General features: G+C 39.4%; 1 protein-coding gene across 9 annotated transcripts in view; it reads left to right on the top strand.

Moving 5' to 3' along the window:
- LOC117417266 (single-stranded DNA-binding protein 3) overlaps window positions 1-21678 on the top strand; it is a 44006-nt gene extending 22328 nt beyond the window's left edge. For 2 of the 9 annotated variants that reach the window (XM_034029260.3, XM_059034948.1), the window contains exons 5-18: window positions 9056-9145; window positions 13263-13340; window positions 13872-13931; window positions 14972-15038; window positions 15272-15348; window positions 15596-15684; window positions 15810-15858; window positions 16010-16045; window positions 16875-16929; window positions 17775-17845; window positions 18409-18487; window positions 18851-18879; window positions 19249-19350; window positions 19973-21678. In XM_034029260.3, coding sequence (XP_033885151.1) covers window positions 9056-9145; window positions 13263-13340; window positions 13872-13931; window positions 14972-15038; window positions 15272-15348; window positions 15596-15684; window positions 15810-15858; window positions 16010-16045; window positions 16875-16929; window positions 17775-17845; window positions 18409-18487; window positions 18851-18879; window positions 19249-19350; window positions 19973-20083 — 993 coding nt within the window. In that variant the 3' untranslated portion in view covers window positions 20084-21678. Of the gene's footprint in view, window positions 1-9055; window positions 9146-13262; window positions 13341-13871; window positions 13932-14971; window positions 15039-15271; window positions 15349-15595; window positions 15685-15809; window positions 15859-16009; window positions 16046-16874; window positions 16930-17774; window positions 17846-18408; window positions 18488-18850; window positions 18880-19248; window positions 19351-19911 lie in introns of all 9 variants that reach the window. The other 7 variants (XM_034029261.3, XM_034029264.2, XM_034029263.2 and 4 more) reach the window with 7 other exon arrangements.
- Window positions 21679-21685: the final 7 nt, after the last annotated feature.

Genomic DNA, 21685 nt, shown 5'->3' with positions numbered 1-21685 from the left:
TCAATATAAACAATTTCATGAAGTACTTTAACGGTTAAACCAAGACCATGAGGGTGCTTGCTTTGTCTTTGGGGAAGGAGATGTTGGGGGTTGGGGTCTGTCTCCAGTGCCGTTTGGTCTGTTTTGAACAAACACTGGACCAGATTGTGTGTTGGTATTAAGAAGGGGCTTTCTATTGGGAGCTTAAACCAGCAATCATTTCCCATCTGACCTATCTGATAAAGTGGACGTTTCATCCCACGCTTCCAGAGGTTAATACCCAGTGCACTACAAGTCCTAAATATCTTGTGTAACCTGACATTTTTTAATTAACTTTCCACTTGCTTTATTTTTGTTCCCCCTTCCTTTTGCAAGCAGTTTGCAGCATTCACTATTCATAGTGAAAACAATGCTTTGAGTCCCTGCCCTGTTGCTGCCAGTCGGGTTGGCATCTGGACTCCCCTTGTGATGCAGCCAGTTTCCAGAGCTTGGCAGCACACAGTGGGTGCTGCTTTCCTAAGTGGCTGATGAGGTGAGCCGTTTCCCCACTGGGTAACGCAAGACTGCAGATAAACCCTGGTCGTCTGCCAGCGATGCTTAGGAGAGAAGGTTCAGTGGGAGGGGGTACCCCTCCTTTCATAATGTGCTGCCTTTTCTGTGTCCACAAAATCCTTTCTGAAATATTTCTGACTTGTTGGTCGTTTAGTAAAACCAAATTGACTATATTGAAGCATTATGCCACCAAATTGTAAATTGTACTTGGAAATGACACAGAGAGAACTGTCTGTAGAAGAGCATTTTTCGTGATGGTATTAAATTGATTCCCTGTAACAAGGTTTCCTCCTGTTTTTCAAGCTAATTCTGCTTTCTAATGGGACATTAAAGCGGTCCTCTTCAGACTCCTGGCAGGATGGCATGTTGTTGGGCAATATGTTTGTTGCCCTTGAGTGAAGGAGCTGTGCAAACTATCAGGGCCATTTCAAAATAGAGTGCAAGAAAAACCTGTTGGCATAGGTGCTAGATTTGGGGCCAGTGGTAAAATGTTTGTATTTAGGGGGTGGGGGGGTGGGGAATATGCCTGCTCTGACATAGAACAAACTAATCAACAAAATGTTGTACCCAACACAAAACCATTTTCTTTTTCTATTCTGTACTGTCGATTTCTACAACATTATATAATATATATCTATATCTATATCTATCTATCTATCTATCTATCTATCTATCTATCTATCTATCTATCTATCTATCTATCTATCTATCTATCTATCTATCTATCTATCTATCTATCTATCTATCTATCTATCTATCTATCTATCTATCTATCTATCTATCTATCTATCTATCTATCTATCTATCTATCTATCTATCTATCTATCTATCTATCTATCTATCTATCTATCTATCTATCTATCTATCTATCTATCTATCTATCTATCTATCTATCTATCTATCTATCTATCTATCTATCTATCTATCTATCTATCTATCTATCTATCTATCTATCTATCTATCTATCTATATATATAATATTTATTTGGAATAGGTTTTGGTTTGCAAGCAAATGCTGCTCAATATAGTATAATAATACATTTCTTGTGTTGGCTAAAACTGTATCGGCATTAAAAATGATTTTGGGAGCAGGGAGGCAGAAAGCGTGGTTTATTAAGACGCTTGTCAGAGGCGCCTGTAGAAAATTGGTTGTTTGCTTGACGCTGGTCAATTTTATGCTCCATGATTTGCAAAAAAAAAAAAAAAAAAATAGTGTTCACCACTCAATAGAATAAAGTCTTTGTTTATTTATCAGCTATTTTGTTATCTGATTGATCTGAACAGCATAGGAAGTGCATTTTATTTGGGAAAAGAAGTTTTACCTTTTTATTTGAGATGTTAGTTATTTAAAATCTCTTTGGAAAGTTTGTAGGTTGGCTTGGAGAATGACAACTGTGTTTGGGGGGTTTAAATCCCACCAAATCTGTTTAACTCCTGCTTGTTGATGGGGCAAGTCAGAGTAGCCAAGTGTACACCTGGTTTATATTGACCTACAGTGTCTCAGCAAGGGGTGGGGGTTGTACCGTCTGTTCTTTAAATGCCCAAACCAGAATGTGGAAGAAACGGTGCAGAAGAAAATGGACAGGTTTCAGAAGCTTCTCTGTTCATTTGTATTATTTGTTTTATTATCAAGGCTAATAGTTATTATTTTTTCTCTGCTTGAATACAAAGCCATTTTATTCCTGTGATTTTTGGGGGGCCATCTCCATTCCAAACCACCAATCCTTGTCGAAATAATGAAAACTATCATCGACCTGTTTTCAGGATGATTTTAATCCGGCATCATTTCCCTGTAATGAATTTAATTGGCAAGCTGTGTAATACAGTATTACACAGCTAAGGAAGCATCAATACTATTTTAAAGGGGAGGGGGAGGGGGAGGGGGAGGGGGTTGTCTGTAGTGTAGCGGCTTCAGCGGGTTGTTTCAACCAGTCTCTTAAACCACACGGGTATCTAGAACTGCAGTTTGTGTCTCATCTTTTTACCTTTATTTGTTGTTTTTGTTTTGTTTTTTTGTTTTTTTGGGGTTTTTTTTTTGTTTCCAGCCTTGGCGCTATTCTGAAAGGAATGCATTATGGGAGTGTGTGATCATTAGTTTTTTGGCAGTGCTGACAGGCTGAATGGTTTCCTCATGCACTGGTGTTTAGTACCACAGCTTCCCCTGCTGATATGCTATTCCAGCTAGCAGGGCTCTCTCTGCTGCCAAACAGCACATCATCTTTGTTTTCTGCACTGCATGTACCCTAATCAAGAGGGGCTGAGCAAGTGGAGTCCTACAGATCATCTTCAGTGGGTATGCTGTCTGGCTGTTGTGGTTTTTGTCCAGTTTGTTTTATATGAAATATAAATAAATGAACACGCTGACCTACATCATTCACGATTTGCAGTGCCACAGTCATGGGCAGGGTAATAAATCAGTGAATGACTCGGATGAATTGTTTATGGCTGAACTCAGGCGAAGGCACACAGATTGGATCTCGACAGCAGAGCTGGGGAGAGCTTGCTGACTCGGTTCTCTAGCCGAGCAGCGACTGTGTTACTTCAATTAGTGCAATTTAATGTACGATTTCAGAAGGCTTCTCGGGTGCCTGCTCGAGCTCCTAGCACAGTGTGTTTGTGTGCTGAGTAATTTGGTCGCTATGTGTATTTATACAGAATTAAGCTAAACTCACTGTGGGCTGCTTCCTGTGCATCATCATCATCATCATCATCATCATCCAGGTTCCTAAATCAAATGGTTTACACTAAGTAACAGCGACTGTGCTGTGAACTCTGGCTACAGGAGGCTGCGCTCTCTCACAGCATGCTAGCTAGCAGCTCTAACACTAATCATGTTGGCTTCTGAATTCTCTCTCTCTCTCTCTCTCTCTCTCTCTCTCTCTCTCTCTCTCTCTCAACAATGAAACTATTCAAACTGAGTGACTGGTTGAGTGATACAATACTGTACCTCTGTATCCTGCTTTCTTTGTAGAATGCTGGCTTGTTCTGTACTGTTTTTTTTAAAATATTTTTTATATAAAGTTTTCCCACAACAAAACATACTGAATTGCCTTACTCTTCTTTACAGTATAGTACTTGGGCATCATCACGGCAGGTTTTACAAAGCAGTTCCCTAGCTCTGTCCCAACTGTTCTTTTGATATATGGTCCTGCACATCTAGCTGTATAGCAGATAATATTTTTCTTGTTAAATGGTACAGCAGTAATCCGTTTTCACTGAGCATGTGGATGCAAAGGAACTCTCATCTGTAATTTCGATTCATAAATCTGGAAGCCTTGGTCCCCAGGAGGAGTTGCACTTCCAGCCTTTCATCCAGTTCACCCTTATCCTAAGCTCTAGGTCAAGCTTCTGCTAATTTAGTGCCATTAATGTGTGTCATCTCTGGACTGCAAAATAGTCATGGTGTTCCTAAGCAAACGTGGCTTTTATTTTTAGGGCTGCGTTCAAAGGTTCGAAGGTTCGTTCGCTAACCAGGAGTTCGAAGGTCATTCGTTCGGTAGATCGTTATACGTAGCACCTCTTTATCAAAGACGCCACCACGATGCACGTGTATTTTTTTTATTTAAATGATAAAAACATTATTTACTGTTCTATAACGCATAGAACAGTAACCTTCCTTCGGTAATGTGTTCTGAACCTTCGCAGGTGAAAATGTACCCTTCGTTACAACCCTACTTTTATTTAATTATTCAGTTGCTCAACCCCAACAAATCCACATAGTCTGAAGACAAAAAGGGGTGGCGCTACTATACGTGCTTTATCTGAGCTATTGTCCTATTAAAATCATAACGTTTCAGGGTTCAATGTATTTGATTTCAAGATGTTGAAGGTCCTACATAGGCCCTTTTTATTAAAGAATCCGCACTGCCGCTGAGAATTATCCCCATTATTCATGCTGTGGTAATGTGAATGACACATGGCACATTAATACAGTCCTCCTGCACTAATGCCAGAACCACACTTGTCGTTTTTGATTTTTCACGTTTTATTTATTCAGCATCATTGGGAATACACAGCATTATTAGATGTGGTGACTTTTCTTTTCTGAAGAGATGCTTTCTGAACTGTGACTGTGTGTTTTATGTCTGTTAACTGCTTGAATGCTGCAGTCCTTACAGGTGGGTGACTGCCTTTCTCACTTGTGCTTTTAAATTGAAAAGTCTCTTTTGCAAGGACAGCCTAGTGATCAAATACCTTTTAAGATGTGTGTGGTAACCTGACAAATCTGGCTATATTCATGCACCTTTTGAGACCACTGGATCAAGCACCCCTCACATTGTTTCCACTGTGAAACCATTTTCTGTAGCAGGATTTTATACCTCGGTGTTAACTATTGTAACCCTGTAATAGTTATTCATGGTAATCTACTTTTAATTATGAGTTTATAACAACCTTCCAACATCATTGTGTCATTGGTATCTGACCATTAGCTGCCTGTGAAGGTGACTGACCTCAGTGCTACTGGATCCAAGGTATTGGCTATATACAGGAATAAGATAAGATCCTATATCCCAGGGATAAGATCCTATACCATTTAAAAAAAACAATGGATGTATGAACTGCTAAAATACCAAATATTTAAGCATTTTTATATATGAATACATGCTTGGACAGTTTGTTTCCTAAGGTTAATCATTTTAAGTGATTTACTGTAGTAGTTCAAAATAACAGTGAAGTTTCCTGGCTCTAGTTTATATTCAGACTCCAAGGGCTTTGCTTGTCCAATTGTCTTTTCAGCAAAGTGCTACAGATACTGTACCTGTAAGTAGCTTTATGCTATATTTATGTACTGGCTAAGCATACAAAATATGCCAACAACAAGTTTGTAATAGTGCTGGTAAGTTATCTGGCTCTTGTGGCTTTTGTGACTGATTTTTAAATAGTTTATGTGAAAATATCAAATGTGCAGCTTTCATTGCATTCATTTTTAAAAGGTCCCTCAGTGCTTCCATCTGCAGTGGCCTTGGCTGGCAAGTAGGAGCCCTAAAGGGGATGTCCAGGATGTGTCCACTGAGAATGCGTTGGTGGGCTTCGTCTTAAACCAGATGAAAGGGCACCACACCCGGCACTGCTTGGCTACTTTTGAAAGCAGTAACTTCTGATGACTATAGGATTGTTCTGAGTTACTAAACTAGGGCCTGGCTGTGTGTGAAACGATTGCCTACAGCTCTCTGTGTAGTGCCTCGTTTATGGATAAATGGACTTCTCGCTACAGTTTTGTTAACCCTTAACCTGTAACCATTTTTGACATTTTTAAAGTGCCATCTATCTGGAAGTCTTGCGTCCTGACGTACCAAGTTTTGACCTGACCTTTTAAATTATTAATTGAATTAAAGAATACAAATAAAGCATGCCTTTTATTATTTTAAGCACTCCATTGCTGGATTTTCACCCTTTGAGAAGTTGTAAAAGTTGAAAGGCCATGGTGTTTTATTTATTATTAACATGTGCTGTTCTCTGTATCTCCAAAACAAAAATGTAAAGACGTGTGCAAATGACAGCTGCTGTTTAATTGATAATGTCGTCCAAGTACAGTATGATTTCTTTTTTAAACCACTTTACCCTTAAACTGTTGCATAACCTCTCCCCTCCCCCTTTGATATAACAGCTGTGTACTGTTGCATAAGTCAGAGCGATCAGAAGCTGTCTTTGCAGTTTTTGCCTACTAAGATTTGCGTTATTGTGTTTGTTTTGTTTAAGTCAACTTGACCATCCTAAAATAATAGCATTTCAATTTAAAGTTTGGAAGTGTTCAACTGTATTGCTTGGTACAAGTGAGTTTTAAAATAATGGGGATTGGCTTTACTGTAGAGCAGTTGACAAGGGGAACTTGAGACAGCTTGATATGGGTCACTTTGATCTCTGATCAGTTGAGTCAAAGTGAGGGGTGGAGATGTGGTTTTTACAATGGTGCTAGCTGGGTTTGAACAGAGGGTGGTCTCTCCAGGGCAGGTTTGATGTACGTTAACAGAGCAGCTGCACATGTATTCAGTACCTGCGCTTCTTTGGAGAAACATCAATCTGCCACCATTCACCTGCACTCTATTCATCACCAAATGAAGAGAAAGCAAGGCAGGGCCCCCTCCGACACCTGCGTTTCAGCTTCCAAAACCACAGGTACCAAGGTGTGGCTGACTCCCACCTGATGGCAGTCGTGGCGAGGTATATTTTCTATATATCCTCCTCTGCACTTTTCACATTATCTGCCCAGCAGTTCTACATTGTTTCAAACAAAACACAGGGGGAAGATTTGAATATTTTATGGGATGTGGGAAGGCTTCCTTCATAGTTTATGCAGTCTTTTTAATCCGGGCAATTTTTATAAGAGAATCTGGTTGAATGAGGGGGGCGAGTGGGGAGATTGCCATGGCTGGGATGTGCGACACAACTGCAGATTGTTAGGCCAACAGCAGGGCATTGAAGGAAGTGGGGGGTGGGGGCAAAAGATTAACTGGAAAACAAAATGGACAAGGTAAATAAAAACGAGGCACACCTAAACACTCATTTTAGTCGTGTGTGGTATACATTTGCCATGGCAAATTTTCACTTAGCCACTTACTGTATATTCTTGTTAATGGAAAGCAAAACAAATAATATGAATACCAGAGCAAGATTTTGTTTTCACTGGTATAAGAATAGAATAGCTTGTGTCCAAGTAGGCCCTTGTTTGGTCAATACTGCCTTCTCTTCCTCAAGGTCTTCTGGTATTGGTTTTATCTTTTCATCTGAGACAGCACCTGTAGCAGCACAACAGAGCCCCCACACACATCTCACTGAGGTGATGGCAGATGGAGTAGTAGTGCAGGTTATCCCCAGGAATTTATCAAACCTGATGTGACATTCTGGCCCTTGGAAAACCATACTAACCGCAGCACTTAGCCACCAGCACCCTAACCTTGGTTGAGGGAGAAGTGATAGGAAGATCTGCTACCTCTAGGGAAAGAGAATCCTATTGGACTGAGAAGCCTGACAAACAATCTTTTCTGTGATGGAGTCTTTGGGCAAGGTTATTCTGAAGGACGGCACCTCCCTTGAGCCCGGGTATTTGGGTTAACTCCCTGTTCAGATGTCTGAGGTTATTGCCTGACGTTGCTTGATCTGAATAAAAAGCTGTTGCATGCTTCAAATAAGTATTAGAGAAGTATTACTTGGTACGTTAATATCTAAACACAGGCGCCTAAATCATAAAGATTTCAGCAGTTTTATTAAAAGTAAAATGTGAAAATTTAAGATTTAAATTCTAATATTTGCGTTAGGACTGACCAGTAATGGTGAGATTCATTGTTACTTGTGAAACAATTACACACATTTTAATATACATGATACAAGTACATTTTAAACTTCCCTGCCACCCCCTATTGTACCTTTTTTATACCAACCAGGTGTATATTTCTGCTCTCAAACTAGGGCCTTAATGAATATTCCATGCCAGACAGAAAGCAGATTGCAGAATGTGCCAAAGGCATTGAAATAAGTTTACTAACAAAGGTCAACTGCTCCCAAGTCATGTGAGGAGGACCTCATCAAAATACAATTTTTGTATTTGTTTCTATGCTGCACCGAATCTAATTCCAGGGATTGTAAAATCTACATGTCTGCTTTTGTTAATGGGGAACCTTTCATATTTTTCCTTGAAATCTGATAATCTTTCTTGACAGTTGCGTCAATCGGTTTTGCAGAAAACCCAAAAGTCGTGCGTAATGAGATTGATCAGTGGGGCCAGGCTGTGGTTGTGTCTGATGTGAAATGGAAATTGAGAGCGTGGGTTTACACAATTGATCAGTAACATCACAATACGCCATGCTTGTTCAGGTGACAACCCCTTTGTAGTTGGCCCAAGGGGATTTTTACAAATGCGCTTTTTATTTAGAGATATCAAACAGCCTTTCTGATGTGGAAGTAATTAACGCATCAAAGGTCAATTTGTTTTTGGTTTAGTTTATCATAAACTAATTATTTTTTTCTATTAACATCAATAGCTTTTGCAGTCCCAGCAGGGGAGATATTGAGCATTTAAACTTCGGCTCCTGATCTCTAGAGCTGCTTTCTGTATTCTGTAATTTACTTCAGAGCGTTTCCCCAAATCCCTTGTAGTGGCTGTTTTGGTCAATGGTTACGTGCCACAATGTCACGATTTCCTTGTCTTGCAAAGACAGGCACCTTGTTTTGGGGGTTGAGATGAGGACTGTGAAGGGGAATGCTGAATTTAGTGCCACTGCTTTTAGTTTTTTGTTTTTGTGAAACATTTTAGTGTCGCCTTAGATCCACAGTCTAGGTGTGCCGCATTGAAACGATCTAAAATTTGCCAGCTTTAAATATATATTTTTTTTTTTTGTCATCAACTTTTGGCATAATTTGTGAAATTTGCAAGTATCTAAATAATTTAAGTCCTAACATGTGTACTTGTAGACATCCATAGTTTTGTGGAGCCTTTTATTGCCACGGTACAGAACATGCCACTGTGTCAGTCAGCGCTGGCTCATTCTAAGCATGCCACCTAAACCTGGATCTTTATCGTTCACAGAGTGCTGCTGCAGCCCCAAGCCCAGTGCTCGGAAACATTCCTTCCAGCGATGGGATGCCAGGGGGGCCGATCCCTCCAGGGTTCTTCCAGGTAAGCCTTCTTTCACAATACAAGCCCCGCAATCAAAGTGGAGAGAGCAGCAAGTGAAAAACTGCTCTGCTGTTCCCCATGCTCATTAATAATGGACTCGACTCTAGTGTCATAAACACAGCATCTTTCACAAGCCTCTGTCATCACATGACTGTCATGAAAACAGTTGTTGTTTGGAAAGCATTGCGTTTTTATTACATTTTTTCTGGGCAGGAGTTGTTCATTGCCATTAATTCTGCTCTTTTTTTTGCTTTTAAGGCTTAATACCCTTCTAACAGTAACCTTGGATTGGCCTGTATGCTTTAAGTTGGTGTTGTCTGTAGAGTGCGGTGACAGTGTTGCTGGAATGTTTCTTTGTATGAAAGAGCATGTTGTCCTACAGACCCAATTTTATTCAAATGTTTTGCTTTTCTAAATGATTTACACAATGGGATTACTTGCACCGATGAAATGGAAAGTTGCACATAAATCAATGTCTACCTCTGTGTTTAGCCATGCATCAGCAGTTAGTGTGAAATATGTTCAAATAACAAAGCAAGGTGTGTGTGTGTGTGTGGGATTCCACTGCCCCCTACTGGACAGATTTGTCAGCTACTGGGCATCTGTATTCACTGTAGTAATTGCATGTGGAGTTCAAGGCATTGTGTGTTTTGTATAGAACAAAATTTGTTTGGAAGGTGAATATCCTGTATTTTATACATTTAGGATCTTTCATGTATGCTTCTCCGTTAAGCCAACTATTGCAGATCTATCGACCCCGAGATCTTTAGCACAAAATAGAACACAAAGCTTTTTAATGTAGATTTCCAATGTAATGTCCTGTAAATAATAGAGAACTATTTTGCACTGGGCGATTTTATCATAGAAGCAGATTGTTTTTATAATGCAAATGGCACCTTGAGCGCAACACTGCTGGTGTGCAGTGGGTGCTACGCGCACGTTGCATTGGGTACCTTGCTGAAGGAAGGGATCTCTCTGGAGTACATTTTCAAATGTCGCTGTAAGCTCAGTCTGGTGGCTGTCATTAATGGGGTGTGTGTTTTCACCCTTCATTAAACTGGGAGCAATGAGGGGCATCATGCTTGCAACCAAGTGTATCGCTAGCTTTAGAAAACACTTGCAGCCAGCCCCCTTTTGGTTTCAGAATGGTACCTGCTGTCAGGATTACATGCTGTCTGATGGGCAGTGTAATCAACATCTAACCAGAACCAGAAAGAGATTGAAGAGGTAACACAGTATACCCTTTATTACGTTTCTAGTAGCTGTGGTTCAGCCCTCTGAGTTGAGTGCCTGAAATGCACACCAAAAAGTACGACTATTTCTTTACAATTGGAAATTCAAGGGAGGGATGCAAGCTGCAGTTTTAATGAATTGCCTGCATTCATATTAGACGTGGGGTTAATTATAATATTACAATTACAACAGACTGGTTTGCTGAAATTGCAATTGCAATGCTGTTTTGTTCAATTAGTTGCACTGCAGTAATTTCAGTTATAATTACAATGGCACTAAATAACATAAACAGCTACACCATTAGCGTGTTTATTCTAAATAACCAAGCAATAATCACAGGTACAAACACAGCAACATACTAGAGAACTTTATTTTTTTTAAACAAATGGTCACCAAAAGTGATAAATACAAGAACTGAATGACAATTTATATGAATTCTGCAGATGTGCCAAGGTTCAACTTGAATTGCATTGTAACTGCAATTCAGAATTGCACAATAATGATTGTACTAGACCCCAGGTCTGGTTCATATCTGTCCCAAACAGAAGCCTGTAAAAAGAGGCAGATCAACCTAATGGGCATTTCTCTGTGACCCCATGCCTAACGTAACAGCAAATACAAAAATCAAGTTTCCTTTTTTTTTTTTTTTTTTTTTTTTTTTTTTTTTACAATATAAAAGAGGTGCTTTTTGACTGCAGTGTAAAGTTAAAAAGTCCTGATTTAAGTTCAGTGGCTCTGCCCCCCGCCCCCAGGGATATGAGAGGAAGCCACTACATTTCTGTTGTAGATGCTTGTTATTGTTACATTCTGAAAACACTGGGCTCCTCCCTGGCTAATGAACAGAAAGAACATCCAGTGTTTGCAGGAATGTTTTCATGTAGCGTACATCTGCAGTTACATTATCCAGAAGTAGCTGTCATAAGCGTTAGCATATCTGGATAAAGCGGCCGGGAGGACTTGCATTCATTGCTGCATGTTGCCTGCCAAGATGATGTTTCACAAAGATTTGAGTGTCCTGGGAGTGTGTAACATGTGTGGTTTTTTTTTGTTTTTGTTTTTTTTCATATCCCGATACATTAGCTCAAACATGAGAAGCTTTTAATATTGGCTCAGTGAAAAACATCCATAGATCTGTTTGTATTATATTGCTTATTACTGGAATATAGATGTACTGTAGTGTGATTGTCCTGTTTTCTAGAGATTTTATTTGTTTTCTGCCACAGTCCTTGTCTGAATTTGTATAATGTTAATTTAACATTTGTTACGATGGGTAATTCAACCGTATTGGACTAACAGCAGGCCAAGACTTCTTGATCAAAGCTCTGTGTATTAGGATAGACCAGGACTTCTCAAACCGGTCCTCGGTCCTAGACCGTTAATTATTTTCAGCTCTTAAACCGTTGCAGAGTTCATGTTACTTTAATGTTCTAGCTAACTTGAAATCTGCAACTGTTTAAAATCTGAAAACAAGTAAAAATGTCTAATTTAAGCAAGTTATCAGTTCAATTTAAGGGTATAGTTAAGTAATTGAGTGCTTGGTTGGAATGAAAACCAGCAGACACAGGGGGTCCCCAGGACCGAGTTTGAGAAGCCCTGGTGTATAGACCCATGACCCCCAACATCTTGGCTTATGTGTTTTAATTAATAACTTTTTTATCAGTATCATTTTCATGAAATTTAAAACAAGGTACAGTGAGAATAAACTAACCTTGAAAGATGAAAAGAGAAAACATTCCCCATAGAGCACTTCAACCTTTTGCCAGACCTGCTTTCCGTAGAGCAATCTGTTAAGTAGGGATTTCCTCTGTTCAGTTTTAAATTATAAGATCTTGTTTCACAACAGAAATGTTGTTCATCTCCTATTGAAAAGGCATAGTGTTTTACCCCCCATGTTTCTCCACAAATCTTGGAATTGACATCTTGCTGCTTAATGTTCATTGTGTCCGATTCTCACCAGTACAAAAGAACTGCAGGTGCAAATGGGATCTGCTTTCATTAGCCTCCCCTCCCTTTTTAATTAGCGTAATTTCAATTTCTCTGCTCCTGTTCTGTTAATTAGGGTACCCGCTAATCGGTACCATTATCGCAGTGCTATTCATGTTTGCTGAAGCTGTTAAACAAATGCCTGCAAAATTGCTAAATGGCTAATTAATGTCTGTTAATTAAGAAAATTGCTCATGGTAACAAACCATGTTTGTAGCTGGCAGCAGTTAAGCGCTAGCACTTGTTGAAAGCAGTTTGATAGCAGATGCTGATGTGCTTTCCCTGCCATTAGGACTGGTGATGGCAAGATATAAAACTGTCACACATAAAAAATAGCACCTAGAGGGTACTATATCTTAGGGGGGGGGGGGGTGTCATTCCTTTTTAAGTTTTTTTTTTTTATAATTTGCTATTGCTAAACAAAAGCTTTAACTCAAATCTTCCCTTCAGCATTAAACCCTTTCTACCGTACACTACCACATCCTGTAGATGTTTGCTGCTCTATTACGGCACACAGCGGTCAAAATGTCTCCATATATGGGATGCTTTCACTACTAATAAAAGTGAAACGGGAGCCAACCAGGGAGATGAAAGGGACCAACTTAATTTATACATAAGAAAAAATTAAGGAAAATGTTGCCGTCCTATGGCTTGTCATAGAAGTGCAATGTGTGTTTCATAATATGTTTTCAGAGTTCTAGCTACTAATCATCACTGCCCAGCACAAATTCTGTTTAGCTCAAGGTGCTTGTCAAAAAGCAGAGCATTAAAGGCATACGCTTACAAAATACTAAATAAGCTACAGTATAATTTATTCTTTTCTCGCTTCTGTCTGCATCTCTTTCTGACAAACCATCCTGTTGCTCTGCTTTAACCCTGCCTCTTGCTTTCTAACTCTTAGGGACCTCCTGGCTCTCAGCCCTCGCCACATGCACAACCTCCACCTCACAACCCTAACATGATGGGACCCCACAGCCAGGTAATGTGGGTTAGGCTACCTGCTTTGCTTTGTGCAAATTAAGTACACCGTCTCAAATGTGTGTGTTTAAAATCTGAGTTCTGTATCTTGTCTTGTACTGTTGCGTTCTTCATATCTGGTTCATAAATGCAGTACCTCAACTTGTCTTGCAGTAAAAGGTGGGACAGCTTAGTTATTTGGTGATCTCTGCTTGCAGTGGGATTCTATTTATTAAAGGTGCCTTTTCAAGCTGGGATTGGAATGTAGAATCTAGTAAGATCAGTTTGAGTTCATCAGACCTAAGTATTGAAAAGTATACGTCTCCCAGGATTAATGTACGGTGTATTCTGTAACCAGCTGTGGCTAGTAAGCACTGCAGCCTATGACATTGTACTGCACCAAAAATTGTGTTTGGTAAGTTATGATTCCATTTACTGAGCCTACATAGTCTAAGCTCAATAAAGGAATGTGATGGGAAGCTTTTTTTTTTATTTGTTTTCTCTACACACAGGTAAGACTTTTAAAATGCATAATTATTCCTTGTTGTTGCAGCCTTTTATGTCCCCACGGTATGCTGGGGGCCCACGACCCCCCATCAGAATGGGAAACCAGGTATGGTCTTTTGTACATCAAACCAGTAGAACAGACTAGAGTAATGCATGAGTGTAAACCAAGCATCTTAGTGGCAAACAAGAAGACATTGCATCTTCGTCATCTGCAAACTTCTTCCAAGTAGACTTACTGGAGCAGAAAAACAATTTCTGTGCATCCAGGGAAGCGACAGTGTCATTAAAGTATCATGTGCTTTGTTAGGCTGTATTACCAATGTTCAGATCATTTAGTTTATACACAGCACTTTATATTATTAGTAGAACAGTTATGTTTAGTTTTAATTGGTCTGCTGAGCCCATTCATGTACGTTATTTAGTCTCAAGGACTTTCTAAACCCCATGTAACAAGCCACATTGATGCTACAATTGTTCACCTTCATCCATCACAAAACATTGTGAGACTGGTTTAGAATTGCAAAGGGTGGTGCAGCTTCTCCCACCTATTAGTTGGAGAAATGAGCCATAGAATTCTTGGATCAAATCTAGGGTTAAGTGGCAAGGGTCAGTCCTCAGTTGTACTTGTGCTTATCCTCTTTCTCATCCCAGAGCACGACAAAAAGGGGCTTGTTCGACTTATGTGAACTTGCCTTACTTCAGGGTGGGAGCCTTGAGACAGTGCTATTTATCTGTAACCAAACCTGTAACGAGATGAGAAAATGCTTCTGAAATTGCGAAACGTTAAATTGGTTCACTCCAAAGACACTACTAGAGGAACTTCATAACGTAAAGGAATGCTGGAAATAAGCTTCAGAATTTCCTTACTGGGATTTTATGTTTTAAACTCGTTCCCAGAGCTCAGAGCTAAAAAATCAAGTCTGTATTACCAATGCAAGCCTATGGCAACATACCTTGTTGTCTGAAGGGCCATAGTTGTAGAATGTCGGGGCTATTACATGACATACTAGTTGTCAAAAACAAGTCCTTGGCAGTGGGGATTAAAAGGCTAAAATCAGTGTTTTTCCAATGTGTATGATTCCTAACAGCTTGTAGGCTGCAGGGCACAAAGCGCAGAGTTACTGACCTGTTTGCTTTCACTTGTAGCCCCCAGGAGGCATCCCAGGTGCTCAGCCACTGCTGCCCAACACAATGGACCCCACACGGCAACAAGGTGAGGTCTCCTAGATTATCTGCTGTCTGGCTTCCTGCCTTTGGGTCAATGTGTGGTGTGATTTTTTTTTTTTGTTTTCTTTTTTAAATCATGTTTTGCATTTGTATGTGTAGTCTAAATGTATGTATGTTTGTTGTGTGTTATTCTGCTTTATTTTTTTTGGGAGGGTGTATCGTAAAATATATTTTTAAAAAATGGCTTCCTAAACAGAATGTTGTTTTTGTTTTTAACAGGGCATCCTAACATGGGAGGACCAATGCAGAGAATGAATCCACCAAGAGGAATGGGCCCGATGGGACCTGGACCCCAGGTATGTGTGCAATCTAATCCATTTACACGGTGTTCAGCACTGTAGAGTTTACAGTTATCAACCACCAAAACCCTTTGACTCCATTTGCAAATTCGTAAAAGTCCTACATAATACCATTGTATGGTTTCTCTGGGTTTATTTGCAGGAGTCATTCATCTGCATTGTAATCTTGACATTCCCATGCATTTCCCCCTGACTAACCCTCTTTTTCTCTCTTCTCTTCTTGGGTTTCATCTCGTTATGGTAGTCTGATCCTTGGTTATCATTGCAGAACTATGGCGGCGGAATGAGACCTCCACCCAATTCAATAGGCCCTGGCATGCCTGGAATTAACATGTAAGAAAGACACAAGGGTTTTGTGTTCAAATTACGTTTTTCACCGACAAATTCCCGCGCCAGTTAGAAGCTGAATTTGAAACGTGTTTTTTATTTATTTATTTATTTATTTATTTTATCTCCAGGGGTCCAGGGTCCGGCAGACCATGGCCCAATCCTAACAATGCGAATTCAGTAAGTATCAGGGTGTTAAGGTTATCTTTGCTATTGGAGCCTGTTTGTAATTTCTATTTTGTAGGCAGTTCCATAGGCCCTTTTGGTGACATTTTATTTCAGTTTAACTGCAGAGTCATAGTGACAAATGTGTCTTTTTGTTTGTTTACAGATCCCATATTCTTCATCATCGCCGGGCACGTATGTGGTGAGTATTTTTTTATTTTGCTTTAACAGAATGTGCTATTATCTGGGCAATGAGTCAAAATATCCTCTGCTGTGGGAAGTGACTTTTTCCCATTTGGGGGAAACTACTTGCAGAAGCCTGCTTCTGCTGGAGAAAAATGAGTGGCAGAATTCCAGTTTGTTACTGTATCCCAGAAACCAACACTACAAAGGAAAAACACTATAGCATAGAAAAAACACCACCCTTTAACCCTTTTACCTCTGGAATCTGGAATAACGCCAAAACACAACTGCTTGATCTCTAATCCATTACAAAAAACGGTGTAGCAAATGCAGACCTCTCCTGTTGTATTTTTTTATTTTATCGCTGCGTATTTAAGGACAGATTGGCAAAAGAACTGCAGGCAATGGGGTTAAAATGCTTTTCCTGCACCATTGTAGTCTTTGTCACCAGTACATAGTAGACCAGACCAGAGACTGATGGCTGGTAATGAACTGCTATGCTGATGAGAGTAGGCGCTCTGAGATGTGATAGTTTCTGCCAGTGCCAGAGGTGCCAGGCTCTGACCCATGTGCACCAGTACCCCAAGCATGCAGCTCCTGTATTTCTATAGAGCCAGTGTGGAATGTGCAACTCTTTATTTGTGTCTGTTACAGGAGATACCGTTTTAGATACAAGACTCCTTTTTTCACATTGGCTTAAACGCAGCAATATTCCTTAGTGTAGTGTAGCACATCAAGCGTTTTAGTAAGAGATTAGTGCTTGGCGGAGAACCAAGATCCCCTGACCTATTGCAGTATATAGTCTTGACTGAGCCGCTTCTCATGTATTTTTAATCCTCTGTCCGCAGGGTCCCCCTGGTGGAGGAGGTCCGCCTGGCACACCTATAATGCCAAGCCCAGCAGGTACACCTTTACAATCCCTACTGTATAGCGCTTGTGCTGAGTTCACTTGGTCAATTGTCTCTCCTTTTACCCTCTTTCTCTGTACATAGTGTTTCTATAAGCCAGTGAACTCTAATTTACATGCAGACGTTTCCTTTCAAGCAGCGTCAACTTTAAATACAAATGTCCCAGAGACCAAGTGACAGCCACTACATTCTCCCAAGGACTGTAATAGAAAAGAGGGCTCCCATTTATTAAACACACAGTATTTTTAGCCCCTAGTTCTTTAGATGTAGTACCCCATCACTTTACACACATTACCTTGATTAAAAACAAATGTGAAAGATAATTCCAATCGGGATCATCATTGATATTAGTTAAACATAACCGCTCCCAATTAGCAATTTCATTGCAAAGTAGTTTCCCTTCTAAAATTGTGTGTGTTTTTTGTTTTTTTTCTAACCCATCTTTTTAAATGATTTTGGTTAAGTTTAGAAAAAACATTTAATTTATTTACCTAATGGAGAAATATCAAAATTTGAGCATGGAATCTAAATCCTATAGGATGAGTAGCGTTTTCCGATAGCGTTTACACTCTGAACATTGAAAATGTAAAGCTCCATGTGTCATTTTATTTTCTTTGTCATTTTTTTCCCACAGCATGTATGCTTAACATTGAAATAGTTGTACAGTTCATTCATCCTCCTGAAGGAAATCAAAAGGATTTTCAATTGGGTTTTAATTAACAAGAACGTACAAGTACTCGAAGGCAGATGAACGGGATGCAGGCAATTCAGATCAAGTGCTTCTAGCGTTGTAATTCAGGCAAGAGATTAACAGTGTTTCTTCACCTTTTTGATGTACAGATTCAACAAATTCCAGTGACAACATCTACACAATGATTAATGCTGTGCCACCAGGAGGAAACCGAACAAATGTACGTATTTTAATCTTTATTAATCCATATTTTAACCGTTTCAATGGCCACTATAAATCTACTTCCCCTACCCTTACCAAGCACTGCACTCCAAAATGTAATTCCCACTAATTAAGTACCCTGTGTAAAGTCAGGATTATGTTACCTTCAACTGCAAAGGGCCTTTTGACACCCACATTGGTTGGTTTCTGGACCACTGGTCAGGGCTTCTAACACTTCATGTGGTGATCAAAATAAGGCATAGTGCTTCGATGTGTTAAATCACAGCCGATGCTCTGGAGATGGAAACAAATGATACAAAACAAAAAAAAGAACACCGAAATGGTCACATCATCCACCAATACTACTCTGTAATGGTTAGTATTAAGGTGACAAAAAATGGTTTTCAATCCAAGGCAGCCCCTATTCCTTCAGGTCACAGTGCACTCGATTTAACTCCATGGGGAGCTCCACCTAATTGAGTTTCTCCCTGGCGGGGTCAGCCTCTCTTCTTGCCAAGCCATTTGTCACTGTGTCTGCTGTCTGCGCTGGCTGTGTGACCGTGTCTCTCTCTTCCTTCCCAGTTCCCGATGGGCCCCGGCTCTGATGGCCCCATGGGGGGGATGAGCGGAATGGAGCCACACCACATGAACGGATCATTAGGTAAGCCAAGCCTGCGAGTGAGAGTGAGCGGAATTGAATATAACAGACGCTCAACACGCCATCAGTGCTATTGATCTGCAATGGAAGCCTGTTAGGAGGAGGGAGTTGTTCTTGCTAAGAGCACTTGATGCGTTTACTGCCGGAATTGATCTAATTTTAAAGATATCATTACTTTATTAAGATAAAAGAACAAATGCAATGTAAAGCAAAGTAGTACAGTTCTGTATTTTTTAATTATAGTAGTTTTTCATTTGGGCACTTCCTTGTCACCTTTTTTTAATTTTATTTTAAAACAGAAGGTTATGCATTTAATAACAAATACATATTGTAAGTGTGACTCCTTGTTTTTAAATTGTTTTACAGGGTCAGGAGATATAGATGGGCTCCCTAAGGTAACCTTTTATTTTATTTCATCCCCAGTGGAAATATTTTTCTCTGTTTTTCTGTCTTTTGTCTCTCAGTGTTTTAGTGGAGCATCAGGATTTTGTTTTTATTGTTAATATACCATATTTATCAAATTGTTTTAATAAAAACAGTAAGCGCTAGATTTTGTAATACTTCGTTTTTTTAATGATGTGCAGTCAGAACCATTGTATTTTATATCAAATGTAAATGACATGATTTAAATGAACTCTAAAGATTATATTTATGAATGCATGGGAAAAATCAGTAATTGTTCAATTTTGCATTAATAATGCAGTTGATTTGTTTTGTTGACATGTATTGATTTCTTGTGTTCTTCACCACTCCACCCCCTGCAGAATTCTCCAAACAACATAAGTGGCATTAGCAATCCTCCAGGCACTCCAAGGGATGATGGCGAGCTAGGAGGCAACTTTCTCCACTCCTTCCAAAACGACAATGTGAGAGAACCCTTAAATCACTCCTTTCACAAACAGCTTGCTTTAGAAACATAACTCTTCTATTAAAAGGCAAATGTCAAATAAATGTACTACAGCAACTAAACCTGCCCCAGTATTAATTAATATAGCATTTAATCAAAAGGTGGAAACCATGTAGAGGGTGGTGTTGTACCACAGGCATTAAGCAGTTATTTTACCAGGTGTTGACTGTCATGCAACAGGGGGGGGGGGAGGTAATTGTAGTATGAAAACCTGAATGAACAGCTCTAAGGGACTGGACGCCTGTAGGTGCTTATTCAAAGTGCCTTTGTACGTGTATTGAAACAAATCCTGTTGAAGGATTGGGAGCCTAGTAAGAAGCAGGGGCCAGCATTGTTCAAGTGATGGCTGATACACTGATTGCTGTCCCTTTTTGGTTGCCAATTGACTTAACTAGTGATTGTTGTTTTTAAGCCAGTTGTGCTTTCTTGCTCTGTAGAGCGCTAGAGTTGCTGTACTGTGTGGTTGTGTTTGTGTAGCAGCGTGGTTCCAAACCAGTTATCCTGTGTTGCTTTCTTTCAGTATTCTCCCAGCATGACGATGAGCGTGTGATTTCCCCCCCATCCCCTCTCCCCCTCCCCAGGACAAGAATGAGTCAGCCGTCATCTGGAAGATAAAAGAGAGTTCGCAAGAAGCAGCTAAACATTTTGGCAAGGAACCGGGGAAGCACCCCGAATTTAGTTTCATGCAATAAACGAAACAAAAGCTGAACTTCTTGCATTCCATAAAAAATGAAGGACAATTTTTTTCGAGACATATGACAAAACTTATTTGCTAGGGTTATATACGTTTTATTATTATTATTATTATTATTATTATTATTATTTTGCTTTTCAAGAGAAATACAGAAAGCCTCTTGCACCTGACTCGACCTCCTTTGCTTTGTCCTTAAACCTGTTATATGTCTGTGCTGTGCCGTGCAAGGAAGCTAGCCTAGGTATGAGAAATCACCTTGTCAGTGTTGTAGCTACTTTTTAAAAATGGACAGCTTTACACATGCACTGTGGTTTCCTTTTGAAAACAGAAAGAAAAACCAGACTGTTGGCAATTCTGAATTGTGTCTTTATTTTGGTAAACTGGCTCCTTCATCAAGCTACAAGGTGTCCTCTTGGAAGAAGCATCGCAACCCTGCCGGCTATGGCATTCTTTCCAATGAACTGTGAGACAGAAATTCAAGATGCCTTGAAATGGATGGTGAATCTTATTGTTTTTGTTTTTAAGCTTGTCAAATACCTGTGATTAGCCATTGGACATTTACGTGGGACGAATACATTTGAAAGCTTTTTATTTGGCTTTTTATTTATCTTTTAAACAAGTGTTTTTTTTTGGTTTTTTTTAAATTGGTGATTTGAGACCATTTAAAATGTATCCCGTCTTAGCATTTGTGTATCATTTTATTATTTCTCTCTTTCATACAGAGATATCCCTGTAATGCATTTGTGTCCTTTTTCATTTCTGATTTTGTTTATAACTGCCGTTCTGTAGATGCACTGTTAAGACCGTTAATTGACTTCCACAGAACAGTAATACAAACCGGTTGTAAATTTGACACTGTGTGAAAGATGCAAATCTATGTACAGTACAGTACACTACCTGTAGATGGGCTTTTTCTTTCTCGTTTTGTTTTTATATATAAAAGTCCACTTCTATAAAAAGTGTATCCTGTTGTGTATAATCTATTATCTGCCTGGACATACCATTGTGCTGATTCTTGAACATTGTAGCTGTTTCTGTGTTTCTTACCTTGTTGTCTGGTTAAATGAGTGAGTGAGAGAGAGAGAAAGTAATTATACATTGTAGTTTTGTTTAATATTTGTTGCTAATGTTTTATCAAGGGATTATTTTGTCATTCTCCACCGCCCCCCCACACCCCAAAGAAATTACTGTCCATATGTCTGACTGCAAATTATGAGACTTGTTCATACTATTAATTGGGGGATGATTTGAAATGTATTATTATTTTTATTGTTTTAGGTTTGTAGGCTTTTACTGGACATTTTAAACATGCTGAGGGTATTTTAGTATGGGATTCTCATGGTTTTGGACGGATTTGAAAATGCAAAATGAGATTTATTGAATTGCTGTGTACCCTTGGTCTCCAAGATGGGTTGCTTTTTTTAATTATATTTTTTATGGGTTATGGTTTGTTTTTACTGAAAAAGTCACCTGGTAATGTAATTTTACAAAAGCTAAATTATTTGTCTTCAATGGAATGGGATGGAATGAAAACTTTTTTTTTTTTTGTTCCCTCCCCCACACTGTAATAAATATAAAGATGAAAAACTCTTACGGACCT

Source organism: Acipenser ruthenus, chromosome 12, assembly GCF_902713425.1.
Source record: "Acipenser ruthenus chromosome 12, fAciRut3.2 maternal haplotype, whole genome shotgun sequence".
Taxonomy (NCBI): Eukaryota; Metazoa; Chordata; class Actinopteri; order Acipenseriformes; family Acipenseridae; genus Acipenser; species Acipenser ruthenus.
This window is presented reverse-complemented; position numbering and strand designations above follow the sequence as displayed.